The 26,099-nt window shown below is 33.4% G+C and overlaps 1 protein-coding gene across 1 annotated transcript in view; it reads left to right on the top strand.

Moving 5' to 3' along the window:
- LOC142520201 (uncharacterized) overlaps positions 1 to 21,102 on the top strand; it is a 65,333-nt gene extending 44,231 nt beyond the window's left edge. The window contains exon 2 of the mRNA XM_075623203.1: positions 20,609 to 21,102. Coding sequence (XP_075479318.1) covers positions 20,609 to 21,102 — 494 coding nt within the window. The remainder of the gene's footprint in view (positions 1 to 20,608) is intronic.
- Positions 21,103 to 26,099: the final 4,997 nt, after the last annotated feature.

Raw genomic sequence — 26,099 nt, 5'->3', positions numbered from 1 at the left:
AATCCCCGGCACAAGATCAATACTAAACTCAACTTCTCGATGAGGAGGAAAATCAGGAATCTCATCGGGAAATACATCTGGGAATTCTTTCGCAACAGGAATCTTAGATAAAGAAGACTCCTTCTTCGAAATATCAAAAGCGTAGATAAGATAACCTTCATCTCCGCTAGTCAACAATCGGGACATTTCCAAGGAAGATACCAATGGAATTTTGGCTTGGGAACCCTTGCCATAAAATTCCACTTGGGTCCATCAATCGGTCGAAATCGAACCACTCCATGACAACAATCAACAGTAGCTCGATTCGTCATCAAGATATCCATGCCAACAATACAATCAAAGTCGTGCATTGGGAGGACAATCAAATTCAAGAACATCACATTATCCTCATATATTAATACACAATTATGCACAACTTTTTCAGACAAAATAATCTTCCCTGCTGGCTTGGCTATCGACAAAGTGTCATACAACGGGGGTACACTCAATATCGTGAGATGCAACAAATGCATGAGATATGAATGAATGAGATGCTCATGTATCAAATAAAACACGTGCAGGATAATCGCAAAGCGTGCAAATACCTGCAATCACGCCTCCAGGAGCTTCTCTCGCCTGATCCTCAGTCATGGCATACACTCTCACTTGAGGAGGAACTTGGGTACTCTGACCACCCGGTCCTCGATATCGTGGGACACTCGACTGCTGAAATGATGGAACACGAACAGTAGGTCTCGTCATACCAGGGCCACCTCTAAATCCTGGCTGGGGTTGAGCAGAAGTCGTACCCCTGTTCGGACATACTCGAGAGAAATGACCTTCCTGTCCACACTGATAACAAGTACCAAAAATACCTCGACACTGCTCGATAGTATGTTTGCCTCCACAATGGCTACAATAGGGAGCAATCACAGGACTTCCTCTCTGTGATCCACTCGAGCTCGAAGAAGACGAAGAACCAGAACCCGTCTTCTTGAACTTCTTACCTCTCGGTCGCAAAGTAGGCTGCTGAGCTGACACCGGTGGTGGAGGAGTATACTATGGACCTCCTCTCCTAAGTCCAGCCTCGGCTGCCTTGGCTCGTTCAACTGCCTCTACGTAGCTGGTAGGCAATCCAGAAACAACATAAGTATATAAAGCAGGATGTAATCCATTTACAAACCTGTTATATTTTACCCTCGCATTCCCAGCTATGTGAGGTGCATACTTCAACAGAGTAGAAAATTTTGAAGCATACTCTGCAACAGACATCGTTCCCTGCTGCAGATTATTAAATTCATTCTCCTGTGCAGTATAATAAGATGGAGGAGAATACTGCTCTAAAAACTAGGCCTTGAAGACATCCCATGTGACTTCAATCCCGGCTTCCTTCAGTCCAATCTCAGCGGCTTCCCACCAAGATTTAGCTCGGTCTTTCAACTGAAACAAAGCAAGTTTCATTTGTGTGATCCATCTACAAATCAAAAGATGAATATCAAAATATCATATCAATTTCATAATCTCATCATCTCATATCATCAATCTCATCAGATACTTACTCAAATCAAATCAAGTAGGAGCAAGTACTACAAATAATTCAAACACAAGCGCACAATTCATTTGTGCCTATTCAAGTGTACACAAAACTCAATCGAGCATTCCCAGCTATGCTCTGATACCACTCTGTGTGGGGCCCTTAGCTCCTAATCGTTATTACAATGCAATCTGATTAGGGTTAATTAATTACAGCGGAAAACAAGTTTAATTTTCTTTACAATGAGCCCAAATCATTTTATTTGAATACCAAAAATAGTATTTCATCTCAATTCATAAAACATGCCCACACGTAATCAACACCAATCATATACAAACAACTCATACCCTCGGGACATGCCCCGGTATATAAATACATATACATATATACTGGGAACAAGACATAAACATAAAACCTCAGCCCAAGCTGTGGCTCACTCCAGAAGTACCCTCTCCGGTCTCCTGATATCTTGGAGTACCTGCCATTGTCCACACACAAAGACAACAACAGCCCCCCTTGGGGGTGAGCAAAGCTCCGTATGGAACAACCAATCATATATACCACAGATATCTAAGCAATGATATATGGTATGCAATGCATGTATGTCGTGGAGGTATCGGGTCAAATGCCCATCCACTGAGCACATGTCAGAATCAATCGAATCGCTATCAAATCAATGCTCGAGCTGGCACACCAGCCAATATGGGATACTCGTATGATAGCGTCGGCAAAGCGCCATCAAATCCCAAATCTCATATCCAATCATATGGGGCCACAATTGTCTATGCTTTACGGGTCATATAATACCGGCATAGCGATCGTGTTCACAAACCCCGGAAGCCAATCAAATCATATCAGGGTATCCAAGGATCATAGCTCAATGTGCATGTCATGTATCGATGTATGCATAAAATGATGTGTGTTAACAAAACATTTATTTTATACATCGATATCTCAATCTCAATATCATGTATGCCACATCAATCAACAAATAAGGCCTATAGACACATAATCTCATTCCAATCAATCAAATCAATCCGACATATATCATATAACACAGATACTTGTCGTATGTTACCCGGTCGCAACATACCTCAATTCTTTGTTTCCAGTTGATGTAGCCTGAAGATATTGCTATTACACTTTATCTACATCAATAACATACTCATTCCAATCAATAACATACTCCAAAATCATTGATATGAGTTTCAAATATCATTTGAAACTTCAAAAATTCATATCAAATCAAATTCATATCATAATTCAATTCCGACTTCGAATATGAGTTTCTTGTCGGTTATTCTATCACATATCATAAATTCAACTTCAAATACATGCTATTCCAGCACTTTGATATTTAGAGCTGCTGGAACTAGAAGAAAATTACCTCAGTCAGAAGCCCTCAACGCGACGATCACAAATATATAATTTGTTTCGCGTTTAGACAGCGTTTCGAAGTGATTTCGGACGAAAGAAATCAAGATTTCTCGTACTCCCTCAAAGCTTCAGAGGAGAAGATGAAGAAGGAAATGAACGAAAATCTCATTCTTATCTTTACCGCCTTCGCGCTCGGGCGGTAGAATTCTCGCGCCCGAGCGCGAGACATTCTGCCCCCGACTCAAATATGTACCGCGCTCGGGCGGTCACAAATTACTGCTCGGGCGCGGCATGTTCTGCCCGAACATCCATTTCACATACTCTGGCGCTCGGGCGGTCACTTTCTTCCGCCCGGGCGCCACACGTTCCGTACCATTATTTGATTTTTGTACTTATTGGCGTTCGGCTTCTCCACTCGAGCTCTTACAACGTCAATTCATATTGAATATTCATTTTCTCAATTTCATTGTCATAATATACATCAAATACATAATCACATATCAATTTCATGAATTATCGATAATCACACAGGATTTACGATAACACGATACACGGTCCTTACAATAATGCACAACCGTCACAACAATATTTTCAAAATAACCAAAATCATCAAGGTTATATTCCTTATGTTACACCTCCAAGAAAAAACTTTGAAGATGTAATTCATGTATTTATCCAAAAGCAAGAGTCTATCAATATTCAAAACAGCCAATCTATGAGTGATTTGAAAGAAACTCTTGCAAAATTTTCATCTGCACTTAATATTCGTGAAAAAGGAAAATTTCCATCTCAACCTCAACCTAATCCTAAAAATCAAAATCAAGAATTAAAAAATGAAAAAATTGATCAAATAAAATCTGTTATTACTCTTAGAAGTGGTAAAATAGTAATGATCCATATAGTAATGAAAACAAGGATCATTTAAAATCAAATAGTAAGGATGATAATCCTGATACTTTTGAGAATGATGATACCTTAAATTTTATGAATAATATGGTGAATGATAAATCATCTGAAATAGTAAATAAGTCAAATAAACCTCCACCATTTCCTCATGCATTAACAAATCATAGAAAACAAAAAAGTGATTCTGATATCTATGAAGTTTTTAAACAAGTGAAGATAAATATTCCATTATTAGATGCTATTAAACAAATACCTTCTTATGCAAAATTTTTAAAAGACTTATGTACTGTAAAGAGAAAATTGCATGTGAAGAAAAAAGCATTCTTGGTTGAACAAGTAAGTTCTATTCTTCAAAATAATTCTAGTTTAAAATATAAAGATCCTGGTTGTCCAACAATTTCATGTATTATTGGAGAAAATAAAATTAAAAAAACTTTGTTGGATTTGGAAGCAAGTGTGAATTTACTTCCTTATTCAGTTTATGAGAAACTTAATTTAGGAGAATTAAAACCCACTTCTGTTACTCTCTTACTGGCGGATATGTCAATCAAAATACCTAGAGGTATTGTAGAAGATGTGTTGGTTCAAGTTGATAAATTCATATATCCTGTAGATTTTATTGTTTTGGATACACAACCAATAGAAGTACATAATGAAATTCCTGTAATATTGGGACGACCATTTCTAGCAACTTCAAATGCTTTAATTAATTGTCGAAATGGAATAATGAAATTGTCTTTTGGAAATATGACTCTAGAACTTAATGTGTTCAATTTATGTAAACAACCAAGTATTAATGAAAATGAATATGATAATGAAATTGAAACAATTGTGGAAGAAAATATACAAGAAGAAAACTTAAATCAACAATCTGAAGTTTTTTCAATAGAAAGTTTTGAGTCTAAAAATAATTTTAAGGAAGATGATAATACAAAACTTGAATTAAAAGTTTTACCATTAGAATTGAAATATGTATTTCATGGTGAAAATAAAACATTTCCTGTTGTAATTTCTTCCACTCTTTTGCCAAATCAAGAAGAAGATTTGATTAAATTACTTAAAAAATAGAAAAAAGCAATTGGATAAACTTTGAAAGATATAAAAGGTATGAATCCTTTAATTTGTACAAATAAAATTCACTTGGAAGAAAATGCTAAAACTTATTAACAACCACAAAGAAGGTTAAATCCATATATGAAGGAAGTTGTTAAGAATGAAGTATTAAAACTATTAGACGCTGGAATTATCTATCCAATTTCAGATAGTAAATGGGTAACTCCAACACAAGTAGTACCTAAAACGTCCGGCATCACTGTTAAAAAAAATGAAAAGGGAGAGTTATTACAAGCTAGGATTCCATCTAGTTGGCGTATGTGTATTGATTGTAGAAAATTAAATGATGCAACTAGAAAAGATCATTTCTGTGGGGACCCGGACGCTAATCATCATCTTAATCATCTTTGGGATTTAATTATCAATTAAGATAAACAGGGTCTAAAATTTTTTCTTTTTTTAAAATATAAGTGCGGAACGTAATGGAATTTAACTACTATACATCTCAGTATAAAAGTACAATAATGTACAACAATTACTCAAATTATTCTAAGGTTCAACTACTAATTTCCAGTATTAAACCAAGTCTACATCCAAGTCCGGAATCACCACTCTAATCTCGATCTCCCATCATCCTCTTGACCCTGATCCTGCCCCACCTGTTGTCATGCACACATACAAAACAAGACAACAGCCCGGATACTCCGATGAGAATAAATCCCAGTATAAATAATGTATACATGCAGTTAACTGAATCAACATAAAAGCATGAATTATATCTTATCACATGTAGCATAATCAAACAACATGTATCAATATCAGTCTGTAAATAAAACATGAATCGTAGTCTACGAAACATAAATCATTACGGATCTGTAAATCAAATTCTAGTCTCAATATCTAGGACTCGACTCATTTCTCATTCTAATCTAGGGATCCTGATCTAATTTAGACTTTGGTATGCTGTATCGAATGTCTACAATAGACGTCGATCTACATCTAAGCTCATCGATACACCATAAGTCTAGAGTCTACGCGGTTCTGACAAAGACTCGGCGGTTCTGCCCTAGCTAGGCTGATCTGCCCTAGACTCAAACTCTGGCTCTGCTATAATTCAATAGACTAAACATATCAATCTGATAATCTGCAAATATCAATGCAATAAAATAAAGTATGTGATTTTGGGAAACTCAAGTCAAACCTAACTCGAGTTGTGCAATCCCGAATCAACATTTATTTATACCTTCCTCTTCACGATCTGATGAACACGAAGTCTTGTATTCCAAACTGTCCATACCCGGTCTGGCAATGACAATCGCATAAATACAATATCAGTATATAAATCAATTCAAAACTAGTTCTGATCAATACTCAAATCAATACATAATCCGATCCAGATCTGAACAAGGCACAATCTAATTCATATCAACGATATCACGATACAATCGTTATCATTACTGATGTTTCGATGGCATAACGATACAGTCTCGATAACCCCGTCAATCTCAACATCACAGAGATACTACCAGAATTCACAATCAGTATCAGTTCAACTCATAATCTCAACGATAATATAATTCTGATATCGATTCTCAATCAAATCGACTCCAAAATTCATAACAATTCCCTAATCAGTCCGTTCTTTAATCTGACTTTGATTCTATGATGTCTAACATGTCAAGAACATCATATATGAATTCCATTCAATTCTGGCAATATCATAATTTCAAGCGACATCAAAACGTAACAAAACTTACGTCCAGTTGTAGCTGTCTTCGCTAAGAACACGGTATTGTTCTCAGATTAGAAATCTAACGGACGAATTTCGCAAAATCATGATTAAAATGCCACGGAGAATTTTCTTAAAGATTCCTTCGATTTCCTCTTTCTCTCTTCTGAAGAAATATGCATGTTTATATATATATCTATATATAACACGCATGCAGCAAGGCAAGTGGCCTGCTCCCTCGAGTAACACGTCTCGCGCATATGCGCGACATCTTTCGGCGCATATGCGCGAGACCTACTGGTCATCGCACATCATTTCTCGGCAGCTCGCGCATATGCGCGAAGCCTTCCGCGCATATGCGCGAGGCTCTCTGGACGTTGGTAACATATGCTCGCGCATATGCGCGCATTCACTTCGCGCATATGCGCGGGGCCTTCTGTCCATCTTGCGCATGTGCGCGAGAGCTACGGTCCTCGCACCACAAATCTCACACGCGACCTCATTTCGTGTCTTTTCTCGTCTGTCCCGGTCTGATCTATTCCGTCTTTAATCACCTCTCACTTACCCATAATTCGTATTAATTATCGCCAAATCATTTCAGATTAATCTCAGATTACTGTAAATAAAATCTCGGGCCTTACATTTCTCCCCCTCTAAGATATGATTTCGTCCTCGAAATCACATACAATCAATTCAGATAAAGAAGAAATGTATAATAGAGGTTACTTCAAAAAATTCATTCTATCAAACCATTCTGATAAAATTACTTGCAATTACTGGCTATACAACATCCGTATCTACCAATCAACAGCTCATACCAAATCCATATCATCAGCTGTTATCAAATCTGTTTATCCCAGTCAAGGATGTACTCAATCTTCAGCTTTAAATACCAATCGTCACCATCCGACGTCTGCATATTAAGTCTATTCATTCGAAGCTGGTGTTCATCCTTTTTTGAATCAGCTTCATTTTCTTTATAAGATTTCTGCTTTTATCAAATTCAATCTCAGATATCACCGTAATATCATTCCCCTTCAGAGGAAATCCACAGTACTTAGTGTACAATGTCTTATCTGTGGCTATCTCAATACTGAGTTGATAGCTAAAATCATACAGTAATTCATAAAGTGACAAGACATCAGCTCACTAGTGCTAAAATCCCGCACTACAGTTCCTGGATATCTTCCAGTATCTAGATAGTTCACTCCAACTATCCGTCAATCAATAAATCATAGATAAAATTATGCTATACATTCTGCCAAAAGCACAAAATCAAGCAAAATCACAATCTGATATACTCTACTTCGGCATTCTAGTTATTCTGACCACTTTTCTTACATCGATCTGTGTCATTTGGTCATGTTTGTACGTTATCTGGTACAAACTAATAGATATAGATTGAACAATCTGTCAATCACAATCATATTACATCACAATCTGGAAAGTATTGCAGTTATCTCATTACGAAATTCATCGAAGTATACTTCCCATGTCTAGTCAGAAATATACAAATTCTGTAATAAATCTTTTGATTTCTATCTTTTTGTCTTCATTTATTGGCAGTTCAGACATTTCAGTACAAGTTCTGCCAACATTTCAGTACCCATTCTGTCACAACTGATTTAATCCGTCTATATCAAAACTATCTGTTCGAATTATCATATACTTTCTGTTACCTGAACGACTACTGAATCCATTTCTGTGCGCTTCTGACCCTATCTGTCATTTCCAATTCGAACTATTTGGTATAAACAATCAGTTAATAATATAAATTAAAGAAAAATACCTACCTGGTATTCGGTTCTGACTATCGATATCAAATTCTGTTGTACAATTCTCAAACATTTGACATCACAAGATAATCATTTTCATACGGTAAAAATCACATATCTGTCACCCTGATCGATGCTCTGCTCTGATTATCGAAATTAAGTTCTGGACATTCTAGTTAAATCTCTGAACTACCGTAATTCTTGAATTCAGCTCTGATTCGGTTTGAATAATCTGTATTAAACATTGATTCAGAATAACCGTACTATCAAATCAGATTTGGAATATCAATAATCTATACTGAGCTAGAAGCTAACAATTCTCAATCAGTTCGAAACATACTCGGATAATATAATCTGCCCATTCTGACAAAATAAATTCTCTGATATTTCTGATATCGGTATCGTTCTCAGTCACTGATCACAATTTTAACTGTGTCAAGAACAATCGGTATACTAACTTCAGATATCGCATACTCTGAATACAATCTGTTTCAAGCAGAATTCATATCTGAAAAATTTCTGTATACAATAATCACATTTCTCAGAACATCCCATTCAATCTTCAGTTATTCAATCCAATCAATCAGATGCTGCGAATATATCAAAATATCATAGATACAACGAGCATGAAATCATAAGAATATCTCTGAACATACTGAAATATGCCAAAGAGAAACACTAAATCAGATGTAACTCCTGGTCGGTACTCTTCTACTGATCTTTCAATTCTTTCAATTCATTCAGTGTCATTCTGTACATTTAATATCATTCTGTACTGAATTATAAAACAATAAACAAGAAACACTAAATATCATCGCTCTGATACCACCTGTTGTGGGGACCCGGACGCTAATCATCATCTTAATCATCTTTGGGATTTAATTATCAATTAAGATAAACAGGGTCTAAAATTTTTTCTTTTTTTAAAATATAAGTGCGGAACGTAATGGAATTTAACTACTATACATCTCAGTATAAAAGTACAATAATGTACAAAAATTACTCAAATTATTCTAAGGTTCAACTACTAATTTTCAGTATTTAACAAAGTCTACATCCAAGTCCGGATTCACTACTCTAATCTCGATCTCCCATCATCCTCTTGACCTTGATCCTGCCCCACCTGTTGTCATGCACACATACAAAACAAGTCAACAGCCGGATACTCCGGTGAGAATAAATCCCAGTATAAATAATGTATACATGCAGTTAACTGAATCAACATAAAAGCATGAATTATATCTTATCACATGTAGCATAATCAAACAACATGTATCAATATCAGTCTGTAAATAAAACATGAATCGTAGTCTACGAAACATAAATCAATACGGATCTGTAAATCAAATTCTAGTCTCAATATCTAGGACTCGACTCATTTCTCATACTAATCTAGGGATCATGATCTAATTTAGACTTTGGTATGCTGTATCGAATGTCTACAATAGACGTCGATCTACATCTAAGCTCATCGATACACAGTAAGTCTAGAGTCTACGCGGTTCTGACAAAGACTCGACGGTTCTGCCCTAGCTAGACTGATCTGCCCTAGACTCAAACTCTAGCTCTGCTATAATTCAATAGACTAAACATATCAATCTGATAATATGCAAATATCAATGCAATAAAATAAAGTATGTGATTTTGGGAAACTCAAGTCAAACCTAACTCGAGCTGTGCAATCCCGAATCAACATTTATTTAAACCTTTCTCTTCACGATCTGATGAAGACGAAGTCTCGTATTCCAATCTGTCCATACCCAGTCTGGCAATGACAATCGCATAAATACAATATCAGTATATAAATCAATTCAAGACTTGTTCTGATCAATACTCAAATCAATACATAATCTGATCCATATCTGAACAAGGCACAATCTAATTCATATCAACGATATCACGATACAATCGAAATCATTACTGCTGTTTCGATGGCATAACGATACAGTCTCGATAACCCCGTCAATCTCAACATCACAGAGATACTACCAGAATTCACAATCAGTATCAGTTCAACTCATAATCTCAACGATAATATAATTCTGATATCGATTCTCAATCAAATCGACTCCAAAATTCATAACAATTCCCTAATCAGTCCGTTCTTTAATCTGACTTTGATTCTATGATGTCTAACATGTCAAGAACATCATATATGAATTCCATTCAATTCTGGCAGTATCATAATTTCAAGCGACATCAAAACGTTACAAAACTTACGTCCAGTTGTAGCTGTCGTCGCTAAGAACACGGTACTGTCCTCAGATTAGAAATCTAACGGATGGATTTCGCAAAATCATGATTAAAATGCCACGGAGAATTTTCTTAAAGATTCCTTCGATTTCCTCTTTCTCTCTTCTGAAGAAATATGCATGTTTATATATATATCTATATATACCACGCATGCAGCAAGGCAAGTGGCCTGCTCCCTCGAGTAACAAGTCTCGCGCATATGCGCGAGACCTACTGGTCATCGCACATCATTTCTCGGAAGCTCGCGCATATGCGCGACGCCTTCCGCGCATATGCGCGAGGCTCTCTGGACGTTGGTAACATATGCTCGCGCATATGCGCGCATTCACTTCGCGCATATGCGTGGGGCCTTCTTTCCATCTTGCGCATGTGCGCGCATTATGACGCGCATGTGCGCGAGAGCTACGGTCCTCGCACCACAAATCTCACACACGACCTCATTTCGTGTCTTTTCTCATATGTCCCGGTCTGATCTGTTCCGTCTTTAATCACTTCTCACTTACCCATAATTTGTATTAATTATCGCCAAATCATTTCAGATTAATCTCAGATTACTGTAAATAAAATCTCGAGCCTTACAATTTCCCACTACCATTTTTATATCAAATTCTAGAAAAAGTAGCAGAAAATTCTTATTACTGTTTTCTTGATGGGTATTCGGGGTATTATCAAATACCTATATCATTAGAAGATCAAGAAAAAACTACTCTTACTTGTCCTTTCGGAACTTTTGCATTTAAAAGAATTCCATTTGGTTTATGTAATGGTCCGGCTACTTTTCAAAGATGCATGTTAAGTATTTTCAGTGATATGATTGAAGAATATGTAGAAGTTTTTATGGATGATATAACTGTTTTTGGAAACTCACTTGAAAATTGTCTTAAAAATCTAGAAGAAGTATTAAAAAGATGTGAAGAAAAAAATCTTGTTTTAAATTGGGAAAAATGTAATTATATGGTTAAATTTGGGATTGTTTTAGACATGTGATATCTGAAAAAGGAATTGAAGTTGATAAAGTCAAAGTTGATGTTATTGCATCACCAAAAACGGTCAAAGAAGTTCGATCATTCTTGGGTCATGCAGGATTTTATAGAAGGTTTATAAAAAATTTCAGCATAATATCTAAACCAATTTCAAATCTTTTAACAAAAGATACACAATTTGAATGGACTCAAAAATGTGAAAATGCTTTTAAAAAAATTATTAATCTTTTAGTTACATCACCTATTTTACAAGCTCCAGATTGGTCTTTACCATTTGAATTAATGTGTGATGCAAGTGATTATGCTATAGAAGTTGTGTTAGGACAAAGAAAAGAAGGAAAACATTATGCAATCTATTATGCTAGTAGAACCTTAAATAGTGACCAAATAAATTATTCAACTACTGAAAAAGAATTACTTTCAATAGTATTTGCATTAGATAAGTTTCGATCTTATTTAATTGGTTCTACTACTATTGTTTACACCGATCATTCTGCCATAAAATATTTATCAAATAAACAAGATGCTAAGCCAAGATTAATACGGTGGATTTTATTGTTATAAGAATTTGATATTATAATTAAAGATAAAAAAGGAAAAGAAAATGTTGTAGCCGATCATTTATCTAGAATAATGACTGAATCATCTCATAATGAAATACCAATAAATGAAAATTTTCCAGATGATCAGTTGTTTTATGCTACTATTATGCCCTGATTTGTTAACATTGTAAATTTTCTTGTGACAAATAAAATGCCTTTTCATTGGAATTCACAGGATAAGAATAAATTCTTGATAGAAGTTAAAAAATTTTATTGGGATGATCCTTACTTATTTAAGTATTGTCCTGACCAAATTTTTCGACGATGCATACCCGACAATGAAGCAAGTAATGTTATTAAATTTTGTCATTCTGAAGCATGTGGAGGTCATTTTTCATCCAATAAAACAACTACAAAAATCTTACAATGTGAATTTTATTGGCCGTCTTTATTCAAAGATACGCATTTATTTTGCAAATCTTGTGAAAACTGTCAGAAGATGGGATCAATTTCAAAACGAAACATGATGCCTTTAAATCCAATCATAATTATTGAAATATTTGATAGCTGGGGGATAGATTTTATGGGTCCATTTTCATTATCTTTTGTATATACGTACATTTTAGTCGCTGTTGATTATGTTTCAAAATGGATTGAAGCAATTGCATGTAGAACTAATGATCATAAAGTTGTTATAAGATTTTTAAAAGAAAATATTTTTAGCCGATTTGGAATACCTAGAGCAATAATTAGTGATGGGGGAAGTCATTTTATAAATAAATCATTTTCTTCTTTGTTAAGAAAATATGGCATTACACATAAAGTTTCTACCCCATATCATCCTCAAAGTATGGTCAAGTTGAACTTGCAAATAGAGAAATAAAACAAATTTTAGAAAAAACAGTTAATCCAAATCGAAAAGATTGGTCTTTAAGATTAACTGATGCATTATGGGCATATAGAACTGCATTTAAAACATCATTAGGGATGTCACCATATAGGTTAGTTTTTGGTAAGCATTGTCATTTACCGGTTGAACTTGAACATAAAGCTTATTGGGCAATTAAAGCATTTAATATTAATTTAGATGATGCATCTAAATTAAAAAAATTGCAAATAAATGAACTTGAAGAATTAAAAAATGATGCATATGAAAGTCATTTGAAATTGGACAAAAAGTTTTGCTTTATAATTCTCGTTTGCATTTATTTTCAGGTAAACTAAGATCGAGGTGGTCAGGACCATTTATAGTCAAATTTGTTTATCCTCATGGTGCTGTTGATATTGAAAATCCTAAAAATAATGACGTGTTTAAAGTTAATGGGCAAAGACTTAAGCCTTTTATAGAAAATGAAATTCTTAATAATGAGTTTATGCCTTTATATGATCCACAATAGTTGTTTGATATTTTCATTTTGTTTTGCAGATTCTAGTTCATTTCTCGGTTAAGTGACGGATAACGGTACTCCGTGACTGTTTAAGTCGGTTTCTTCAGTTTTCCCAAAATAATTGAAATATATATAATAATAATAATATGGATGCGTGTATTATGAATCTTCGTAAATATTTTGCTTGTTTACCTGATAATGCGTTGAAAAAAATTTATAAAGCTAGATGTGAGCGGCTAAGGTTGATGATGTCCTATGGCATACCGAATGATGTCCGTTTAATAATTGAAGCAAAAGCCCGATTGGTTGGGGAAGCAAGTGAATTAATAATAAGACATATGCCAGGATTTGGTAAAAGCACATATGCCAAAAAGCGAAGAGCTAAACGTATAGGTGGATGTCATAAATGTGCAAGGTGGACTTGTAAAGGAAAATGCAAAAATGTTGGAATGACATCAATGAATAGAGAAGATAAAATTTTATTTATTAAGAATGATCTGACTAAAGAGCATTTGGATAATTTTCTAGAGGTTCTTGATACGCATTCTAGTGGGTACGTGCAAAATGAACTTCTTAAACTATGGTGGCAATTTCAACAGGAGGAATATCAATATGGATGGTGGAATCAGCCTTACACAGATCCTACTGTAGTAACGCATATTTATTTAGATAAGTAAATATATATACACAATTTCGTCTTGGGAATCTGACGTTAAAAGACCATGTTTGCCAATTTATAAGAAAATTGGATGGGAAGCATATCCTCGACTCATAGAAGGCGTTGAAGCCGTTACTGAACGTAAAATCAGAGGAAGATGTGAGCCACAATCACAACTACACTGTATATATTTGTTTTAATTTTGTCATTTTTATTTTCTTTTAATAATAATAATTTCTTGTTCAAATATTGACTTTTGGCATGTTACGCTTATAAATTCATATGCTGTGATCTAACAATTACAAAAAACATATTTCTTAACATGCCAACGTCCACGGTAAGTGAAATAAAAAATATTTGTGTATTTTGTGGATCTAGTGCAGGAAAATATTCAATTTATGAAGAAGTAGCAGAAAATCTTGGAATAACACTTGCTAAAAAAAAGATTCATTTGGTATATGGTGGTGGTGAAGTTGGCCTCATTGAAAAAGTTGCAAAAGCTGTGCATGTAGGTGGAAGTGAAGTTTTAGGCATTATTCCGATTACCTTAGCCAATATTACAGGACCAACAATAGGAGAAGAAATGAAAGTGGACAACATGTATGAACGAATTACTCAAATGATTGAACATTCAGATGCTTTCATTGCTTTGCCAGGAGGTTTCGGTACTTTGGAAGAAATATTTCATACTAATTGTTGGCCACAATTAATATCCACAATAAGCCAATTGGTTTGTTAAATGTTAACAATTATTATGATAAACTGTTATCGTTTCTTGATGATGTTGTGGAACAGGGATTTATTTCATTAGCTTCGCGAAGGATGTTAGTTTCTGCTACAAGTGAAGGTGAACTTATTGATTTACTGCAAGGATTTAGTCATGATTGGCCAACATCCAAAAGTAAGAAAAGAAAATTCATGTGATGCTAAACTTGTGATTCAACGGTATGTTTTAATGTTTTTTTTTAAGGTATGAATAATTTCTTCTTCTCCTCTTAGTTTTTTATATAAAAATTAAAATATATACTTATATATAGTAATAATAATAATTTTTAGTTCAATGTCGAGTAAGGTGTCAGTAAAATGCACCTGAGACGCATTAGTTAATAATTATTGGAAAATCACAATACACTAGACTTTAATATTCATTATATTCAAAATACAGACTAAAAGAAAAATTAGTTTTTCATATGTACCAATTTATATATATATATTGATCAATTAATATAAAATATATAATAGATGTGTTCATATATATATATATAATTGTATGTGTTTTCAAATAAAATAATTTTTAAAATTTTTATAAGAATATAGTTAAAAGATATGGTTTGTATGGTTGTTAACATGTATAATTGAAAGAATTCTTTTGTAAAAGTATAATATATACTCACACATCTTTTGTTAGTGAGTGGTGAAAAATGAGAAAACAATTAATAAACTTTTATTGATTATTAAAAAATGATTAATTACAAGAATATAACTCCCCTAAAAAAAATATTTATTGAAAAAAAAAGAAGTAAATATATAACGGACTACAAAATACTTTATTCATTGTAATTTTTTTAGATTTGATTGATGTACTATGAATGTGTTCTAAAAACATAAATATTGTGTTAAAAAAAACAAAAAAAAACAAAAAAAAAAAAAAAACAAACAAACAAAAAGATTTGTTTGTGCTAGATAAGTTTCAAAGGTAGTCGGATGTATTCGTTATATAAATGTTTATGTACATATATATATATATATATATATATATAGTAGAATGTTTGGATAAAAAATTTTATGTTATTCTAAAATTTTGCAGTCACGTTATTTAAAAAAAACCAATAAAAAAAAAGAAAAAAATGAGGATTTTATTCTTTGTAAATTTTCCTATTTTGTTTTCAATATTAGTTTAATTAATTGTCTTTTTTAATACTTAGCCTTTTTCAATGAGAGTTAATATTCATTCCAACTCCATGAGTGAAAACTAGCTATTCCTTAAACATTTTGACCTGAAAGAATATATGGAGTTGAGGCTTTTACAATAATATTCTTGATATTATACATGTTATGGTGGGTGGTGTGAATTATCTTTTTGACTATATTATTATAAAAAATTTAGAAATTTTAAAAAAATATTATATATATATTGTTACTTTATATATTATGTGAAAATAAGAATAATAATAAAAACAAATTTAATTATATATTATTATATTAAACGAAAATATAAATATATATATATATATAAATCGGTATATGATTTTGTTTTTAATAAATATGTTTGTATTTGAATATATAAAAGAAATAAAGAATCTAGATTGTGATTTTCCGATAAAGTTTATTACTAAGGGACTAGTAATAAGATAGTGTGGGGGTGTGATGAAACTTAAAATTAATAATTTATTATATGTTAAAACCTGTATTTTAAAATTTAAGTTTCATTAAAATTATAAAATTATGTTATTTTAGTATTGTTTGTTTATATTTAACTGTCTTACTAAATATGTTTTATTTTCAGGTTTTCTACGTGTTGGTAAAATAATGACAACTCAAGCTAGAAAATTCAAATGGAGGTGACTCAAACATGTTTGGAATTCTTGAGAAATTATCTACAACTTTGCAGAAGAAATGATTGACTAAAAAGTTAATAAAGATGATCAAATTGTGCAAATATCAAAAGGAGGACAAATTTACTTTTACTATGACCAGCATATAGTAAAAAAATCATAACTATTTCAATATTTAACCAAATGAGGTGAACCAAGTGACCAAATTCATCTACAGACAATTACCCACATATTTGCCGTTTTGAGCAGAGTTAAATTTGGTGATTAAAGTTGTGGAACAAAGCATTGAAAGAAGGGACATGGAATTGAACTTAGAGGAGACAAAGAATACTATTGAAACTACATGACATTAATAAAAATTTTGACCCTTTCTCTCATTTGGCCTATAAATAGAGGCCTTGTGCAAGCTTGAGAATCATTCTATCCCATTGTAAAATATAGTGTGAGTGTGTATCAAAGTTCTAAGTTCCAATATATTTTCTTTCATGTTCTTAACTATGAGTGATATTTTAGTGTTGATCAAAAGTAAGCTTATGACAAGCTAAATCTATTATGACAAGGTGAAGATGATGCATTATTGGTGAAGTAAGATTGTTTATATTTTGTATATCCTTTCTTTATTTCTTTTCATTTAGCTAACTTATTTTTATTGTAGGTATAAAAATGAATTGTTTGTTGTTATCAATTTACATCAAATGCTTGATACTATTAAAGTGGTTATCTTGATTTGTTGTTTAATTTTGATACAATAAATATTTCATCACTTATTATTATATATATATATAGATATATATATATATATATATATTTATATAATAATATCATAATATTTCATTTAGACGATAGCGTGGCTCTGTCGGTTGTTCTAAATGAAATATTATGATTTAATACTAAAATCTAACAATCTAACATTTAGTTTATCGCAACTAACTTTTATTTTTCGCATCTAACTTTTACTTTCTCGCAACTAACTTTTACTTTTCCGCAACTAACATTTACTTTATCGCAACTAACTTTTACTTTACCGCAACTAAATTATTAAATCAATATATTTCATTTAGGAAATAGCGTGGCTCTGCCGGTTGTTATAAATGAAATATAATGATTTAATTTAACATTTACTTTATGCAATTATTTATTTATATAGTTTTAAACTCAAAATAACCTCTCTGAAGATCGATCTCGTACTTACGAAATATATTACTTGCAGACAAACTACACTTGGGTGAATTATTATTTAAATAGTAGCAATGATCCAGAAACTGGAAAGCCTTATGGCTATGACACTCTTCAACAAATAGAGGAAAAAATTTCTTTATATAAGAAAGAATTTCATAATCAACAAGAAAAGGAAAAAGCCTCTTTGAGTTTATTCAAACATTTAATGCAAATGCAATATGCACAGGATCCAGAGGATGATATTCCTCAATTATCTCAAATACATGATATTTTTGAGAATTTGAAGAATTCCCTAAAGAATAATATTAAAGATGATTAAGAATTGGAATCTCACTATTCAAGAGTTTGTAGAATAACACATCATGGCATATCATGACAAAAGTGGGTGGCATATCACTGTATACTTTTTGAATTTCGTAACCATCACTACAAGAAAAATGATTTTTCGCAGTACGTCATCAACAGCGTGCATTAAACGCACGTTGCGAATACTACTTTTCACGGCGTGCACCCATATGTGCGCCGTTAATAGTGTTGCACTTGATACTATTAACAGCGTGCATTAAAAGCACGCTGCGGATATTACTATTGACGGTATGCATTAAAAGCACGCTGTGGATAGTAACTTGATACTATTAACGGCGTGCATTAAATGCACGCTGCAGATATTATTATGAATGGCGTGCATTAAAAGCACGCTGCGGATAGTAATATCTGCAGCTTGCATTTATGTGTGGTGTTAATAAATTATATAAATGACAGCGCACAATAAAGGCACGCCGTTAATAGTATTATTAACGAAGTGCATGTTTATGTGTGCTGTAAAAAGTAAATCATTTTTTTTAAAAAAAAATCGTGTTCAATCATTAACGCCGCACATTAATCGTACGTCCTCAATAGTATTATTCACGGCATGCATATTATAAGCACGCTGCGGAAAATGAGTTCGAATTTTAACGTAGCAACGGCTTTAGTAAAACCGTCGCTAAAGTTAAAGTTGCGACGATTTTAAGGCCACATTTAGCGACGATTTAAGGCCACATTTAGCGACGGTTTAGAATAAACCGTCGCCGATTTAACGGTTTAGAATAAACCGTCGCCGATTTAAATCGGAGACGGTTAATAATTAACCGTCGCTAATAGATTTAAATCGGCGACGGTTAATTATTAACCGTCGCTAATAGAATTACATCGGCGACCGTTTAGTAACAAACCGTCACTAAAAAATCGTAAATTCTCTATTTATTCCCGATCTCCGTTCCATTTTTTTTCACAACACTTAACATTTTTCTTTACTTACATGATTTTAGTTTCAATTTAAATACCTGTTTTTGTTTCAATTTTTGGTTAATTTTTTAATTGTTAATTAAGATCATGAGTATTTTTTAATTGTTAATTAAGATCATGAGTATTATTATTATAGTTGTATTGTATTTTTATAAAAATGTATTAAATTATAAAAGTAATTTTTTTTTAAAATTTACGCAAACTTTAGCGACGGTTTTGGAACTGTCTCGAAATTATAACACTGTCGCTAAATTTTAAGACCGTCGCTAAATTAGCGACGGTTTGGCCCCGTCGCCCGTGTGCGACAGTTTTATCGAAACCGTCACTAATATTTTTTTTATGACTATTAACGGTGTACTTGTGCACGCTGCAGAAATTTGTATTAACAGCGTATATATGCACGCTGCCAATAGTTTAACTATCAATAGCATACTCTGCACGCCGTTATTAGACTAAACCGCAGCGTAAATCGCACGCCGTCAATAGTGTCAAACTTAAGACAGCTGTCAACTTTACTGCGTGCATTGCATACCTTTCCGCGGCGCATATTGCACGGCTTTCAACTTTACATGCATGTTGCTTTTTGCTTTAATAAAGCATTTTACTATTTATATTTTGAGATGGAATCCGGGTTGTGATGTCCGGCTCTTCTATCTATTTATAGGTTCATTCTGTTTATATTATATTATATTATATTATTATTAATATAATATTAAAAATATAATATAATATATAATATTTAACATTTCCAACGTCAATATATCCGTTCGGACCAGTCAAACGATCAAATTTTTCAAAACTCAAAATATAAAACTTCTATATCTTTGAGCTTTCTACGTTATATCCAAATTTCAAGTCATTTAGACTTCATATGACCAATATATATCATATTTAATTATTTAAAAATCGTCAATTATTTAGTAATCTCCAATTAGTAAATTAACAAATTGTAATATTTACTTCAGGCATTATACTTTGATTGCTTTAACTCAAAATAATGTGAAATTTGTATGGAACGAAGCATGTGATCACAGTTTCCAAGAGTTGAAAACAAAATTGACATCAGCACCGGTCCTTGCGATACCAGAATAAACAGAAGATTTTGTGGTATACAATGATACATCGAAGCAAGGTTTAGGAGCAGTCTTAATGCAGCACCGGAAGGTGATTGCTTATGCCTCAAAGAAATTGAAAGAATATGAAAAGAACTATCCCACACATGAATTAAAACTGGCAGCAGTAGTATTTACGTTGAAAATATGGCGCCATTATCTGTATGGTGAACGATGTGAAATTTACACGGACCACAAGAGTTTGAAATATTTATTACGCAAAAAGAATTGAATATGCGACAACAACGTTGGTTGGAATTAGTGAAAGATTATGATTGTGTTATTAATTATCATCCAGGTAAAGCCAATGTTGTTGCAGATGTGTTAAGTCCAAAATCCAGTTCTATTGCCACAATGCAAGTACAAGAACAATTACAGAATTTGAAGATTGATGTTATGCCAAAGGAAACTGCAATCCAATTATCATCCCTCATGGTTCGACCAACACTTGCAGACAGGATCAAGGCCGAACAAAGTGCAGATAATGAATTACAACAACTGAGGCAGCGAGATGAGGAAAAAGGAAATTTGAATTTTGAATTGAATGAGAAAGGAATATGGACATATCGCGGTAGATTGTGTGTACCAAAGCAAGGAACGATCATAAATGACATCCTTATTGATTCTCATGCTACACCATATTCGATCCATCCAGGAGGCACCAAAATGTACAAAAATTTGAAACCATTATTTTTGTGGCCGGGTATGAAAAAGGACATTGCTCAATTGGTTGCACAATATCTAACTTGTCAACAGGTCAAGACACGCATCAAAGAGCAGCAGGACTCCTGAAACCACTACTCATTCCTGAGTGGAAATGGGAATACATCACGGTGGATTTCATTCTTGGTTTTCCAAGAACACAAAGAGGGTTCAGTGCTATATGGGTTATTGTGGATCGACTTATGAAATCAGCTCACTTTCTTCCGGTGAAAACCACATACACGATGAATCAATATGCTGAAGAATACATCAAAGAGATAGTGAGGCTTCATGGCATCCCAGTGTCCATTTTATCTGATAGAGATCCCAAATTTACGTCTGCATTTTGGAAGAATTTACATCATGGTATGGGAACTCGATTGTCATTTAGTACGGCGTTCCATCGCCAAACTGATGGAAAATCAGAACGAGTGAATCAGATATAGAAGATATGTTGAGGGCCTGTACTATTGATTTTCCAGGCAGTTGGGACACTAAACTACCGTTGGCTGAGTTTACATATAACAATAGCTATCATTGAAGCATTGGAATGGAACCATATACTGCATTAGATGGTAGAAAATGTCATTCTCCGGTACATTGGGTTGAAGTAGGGAAAGAAAATTATTAGGTCCTGAATTGGTACAACAGACAGCTGAATCGGTAACTAAGATCATGGAAAGGATGCACAGTGCCCAGAGCCGACAGGAAAGTTATGCTGATGTGCGACGTCGTCGACTGGAATTTTAGGTCAGTGAACATGTATTTGTAAGGGCATTTTGCGTTTTGGTAAGAAGGAAAAATTGAGTCCAAGATATATCGGTTCATTTGAAATCTTGGAAAGAATAGGATATAGGGCCTGCCGAGTTGCTTTACCACCGAACTTATCAAATTTTCATGACGTTTTTCATGTTTCCTTGCTACGAAAGTATTTGGCCAATCTTTCTCACGTTCTTCAATATGAACCGTTGGAACTTGCATCGAATCTCTCGTATGAAGAACGGCCGGTCCAAATCCTCGACAGAAAATCAAAAGTGTTATGAGGCAAGGAAATACCTTTGGTGAAACTATTATGGTGCAATCATGCAATTGAAGAAGCAACTTGGGAGCGAGAAGACGAGATTCAACAAACATATCCTGAACTATATGGTACGTCAAACATATCCTGAACTATATGGTACGTCAAATTCCGAGGACAAAATTCTTTGAAGGAGGGGAGAATTGTAATGCCCAGTTACTCGTACAAATGATAATAATGCATTTATTTAATTTAATATGTAGTGATTTAGCTCATTATGTTTAACATGTTACCAATGGATGCTTGCGACGTGCCTCACCTCGATAAGAACCGGGTCGTCTTATTGTATAGCTTCCGCATATGTATTATAATGAATTAAATGTCAGGGTTTGAAGCAAGTTTTTCAATGTTTATGTCTACGTGTATAATGATTCAAAGTATGTTTGTTTATAAGACTACGTTTATATCTACGTATTGTTATTGTTGATTCAGTTGTTGGTATAGACAAAATATAGGGACATCATGCCAAAATTTTTATAAACCGTCAAATTGATGCGCCTTGTTTTGAATTGCTTCATAATATAGATATATCATTCAAATCCTATTTTGATTATGGTAATTATGCTAAGTATAGAGTAAGGGTGTGACAATTAAAGTATAATCAAAGACTTTATCTATGCTGATTGCATGAGTATGCAAATAAAGTAAAACAAAACCATAAAGAGTTAAATTATATTAAAATAAAGATTATTTATCACACTTGAGTCAATAAATTCCCTAGCCAACCGTTGGCTTGCAGGGCATCTACTCTAACAAAAAATTAATTAAGTAATCAAATTAACATGAATTCTTGTTTTGCAAACGGGTTTCAAGATTCTCTGGTTAATTTAAATATGATAATCAATTTTCACCACTGATGTAGTCAAAAAATACTACACTAGAACTATGTAAATAGGAATACGAAATACATATGATTCGTAAGCGTTGTAAGCGTAGAAGTTGTAGACTGTAACTTCGTAAGAATTGACCAGTAAGCTGTAAATTTATAAGTCGGAAGTTTTTAAACATAGACCCGTAAGCTGTAACTTCATAAGTCAGAACTTCGCAAGCGTAGACCCGTAAGTCGGAATTTCGTGGATCGTCACCGTTGTCACGAACACTCGTCAAAAGCATTGAGTTGTTGGCTTACATAGATACTATGACACTCAAGACAACAAAAAATGCAATAATAATCCCAATAAATGAGAGAGGTCAAAATGAGAGAATACCTAAAAATGTACATGGAGATAAAGGAGAAGCATCTTCAAAGATGGTTTGGAGTGGTTAGCAGGCTTAGGTCCTTGTATCTTGTGTTAGAGTAGATGCCCTGTAAGTCAGATGTTGGCTAAGAATTTATTGACTCAGTTATAATAAATAATCTTTAGTTTAATATAATTCATTATTTCATGGTTTGTTAATTTTTTATCTGTATACACATGTGATCAACATAGATAAAGACATTGATTATACTTTAATACAAATGAATCGTAATTCGATGTTGAAACTCATTTTTAAACACTGTATAATCTAAATTTGTTTCTAATCGATTCTGCCGCCTAAAACATGGATAAACGTCACTTGATTTCGAGACTAGCATATGTGATGTTGTATGCCGTGTTTCTTGGTAAGGGCATAGAGATGTCCAAACATGCAGATAAGTAGTCATATGATGATTATACCGAACTACCCTCCCTAGAACTTTCCAAGTGATTATCATTTATCAAGAGGATAAATCTGTGGATATGATTGTACACCATCAGTCCTTACGATCTCGGAGAGCACGGAGTCTCTATATGCTAGGGCTGTGCTTTGACTCGTTTACCGAATCCAGGAGGATCATCATGTGGCGAGATTGGGTACAATTGCGACGCATGTGTCACTATTTATTCTCAAATATGTGACATAGTTATCGAATTCTTATGCAACCGTCGATGAACCAATGGTTGCATATTCGATTGGGATATATGATGTGAAAGGACCTTACTGTACATTAATCATAACCGAGTGGTTCTTGCAGGCATTATAAGTGATACCTAGGGAATCATGCGGCGATACTACTAGACGCTCTTACCATGATTCGATGGGTCTAATCAGAAATATGATTTCTGAATTTCTAATGATCAATTGTTGATACATAGATAGGGGCAAATTAGGGTAAGCCCGAATAAAGGATTATGTCCTGAATCACAATGAGTTGTGATCACACGGCTAGATGTATCTCTGAACCATTGAGGGTCACACATGCACTCGATCATTTTATTCACGTTGAGAGAATAAATTCAAGTAATTGAATTTATATAAAATTATGACATTGTAAATTAAAGGTGTTGAATTTATGATAAATAAATTTTGAGAAAATAAATTCTGAATTTATCAAATTTGGAGAGAATAAATTCAAAGAGTTGAATTTATAAGAATTGAGAATTTAAATAATTAAACTCAAAAGTTGAGTTTATTAAATATTAAAATGAAATATAGTGGGGAGTATGTTTAATGGACTTTGATTAAATAAATAATTAATTAAAGTTCTTAATGGAATTTAATTAATTAATTAAACTAGTAGGACTAGTCCAATTAATTAATCAAGCTCATTAATGTTAATTAAGAGGCCCAAATAATTATATTATGGTAATTAGGTCATGAATGCTTTATTTAAGTAGGAGACTTAAACCCTAGCCTCCACACAACCACAATTTTCGGGAAAAAGGGCCTCATCCCACCCCTCAAGAATTCGGCCATCCTCTTTGAAAAAAAGGTTGTGCCGTCTCTCGGTTTTTGCTCACCAACATTGAAAGTTCTTCCAAATATTATAGTGTTATTTGGAAGAAGAACTAATCTTATAGTCGTGACCTGATTCAAAAATTGAAGAAAGGAGCCTTGAAGAACGTATGTGGGATTTACAACAAGAGCTACGTTTTTTTATACCGGAGTAATTGTAGGCAAGTGAAAAATTCACTAGAGGTATATACTAAACGTCATATGTATGTTTATTCAATCTAAACCATAGGATTGTCCAAATATTTTGATTGTCAAAATAAGAAAAAAATTTATAACTTCCGCTGCATTTATGCACGAGAGAACAAGATTCAAGACAGTGGAATCAGAGCAAGGTTCTCTATATCGTATGATTTTAAATCATATTGAATAATTTATTCGAACCACACAAGATAATTTTTCAAAAAATTGATGCACAAAAAAAATTTATTTTTCCAGAAATCAAAAATAACATTATTTTAGATTCTGATCGGAACAGTTCCGGGAAGACCGTGCGCGCAGGGCCGCGCGCGGCTCTCTTGCGGCCGCGCACAGCGTGCCCGCCACTGCCTGATACAACCGGGCAGTGGGCGGGCGGTTGCCCGGGAACGTCTCGGGCAATATGCTAAATAATGGACTTGAATTGTTTGGACCTAGGGTGCGATTTTTTGATTTTTAAAACTTTGGATTAAACTGATATTTTATTAAAATTAGTTCAATTTATATTTTGAAAAAATTTAATTTTTGGCAAATTTATAATTTTCTTGTAAAATAAATAATTAGAATATGGTTTTAATATTTATAGTAAAAATGAGTTTTACAAGAAATAAATTATTATTGAATAAATTAGAAATTAAATAAAGATTTTTATTTAATTTATTAAATTCTCTAATTATTGTGGTGGTTAGTAATAAAATTATTAGATACACGATTTATCAATTAATTAAATTTGTTTAATTGATTGATGTTAATATTTTATATTAAATGCATGAAGGATGATCGAGAGCCTTGATCAATGTATTAAGTGTATGTTATGATATTTTACTGTTTTATTAATTTTGTTAAACTTGAAATTATTAAAGTGAGTATGGTTTATGTACCGTTCATACCCCATAAGATGTATCCCTTATGTGACATGTCTATTTAAATGTAATTTTTAGAAATAGTAGGAGATCAAGACTGGAAGATGGTGGGCCCGATGCACAAGATGAAGACATGTAAAATATTGCAAGTTTTTGTAATAGTTGCATTTGCATTCCTGCATTCACTTAGGTTT

This window comes from Primulina tabacum, chromosome 12 (assembly GCF_025594145.1).
Source record: "Primulina tabacum isolate GXHZ01 chromosome 12, ASM2559414v2, whole genome shotgun sequence".
NCBI classification, from domain to species: Eukaryota; Viridiplantae; Streptophyta; class Magnoliopsida; order Lamiales; family Gesneriaceae; genus Primulina; species Primulina tabacum.
Note: the sequence above shows the minus strand (reverse complement) of the source record. Positions and strands in the feature narration are given on the sequence as shown.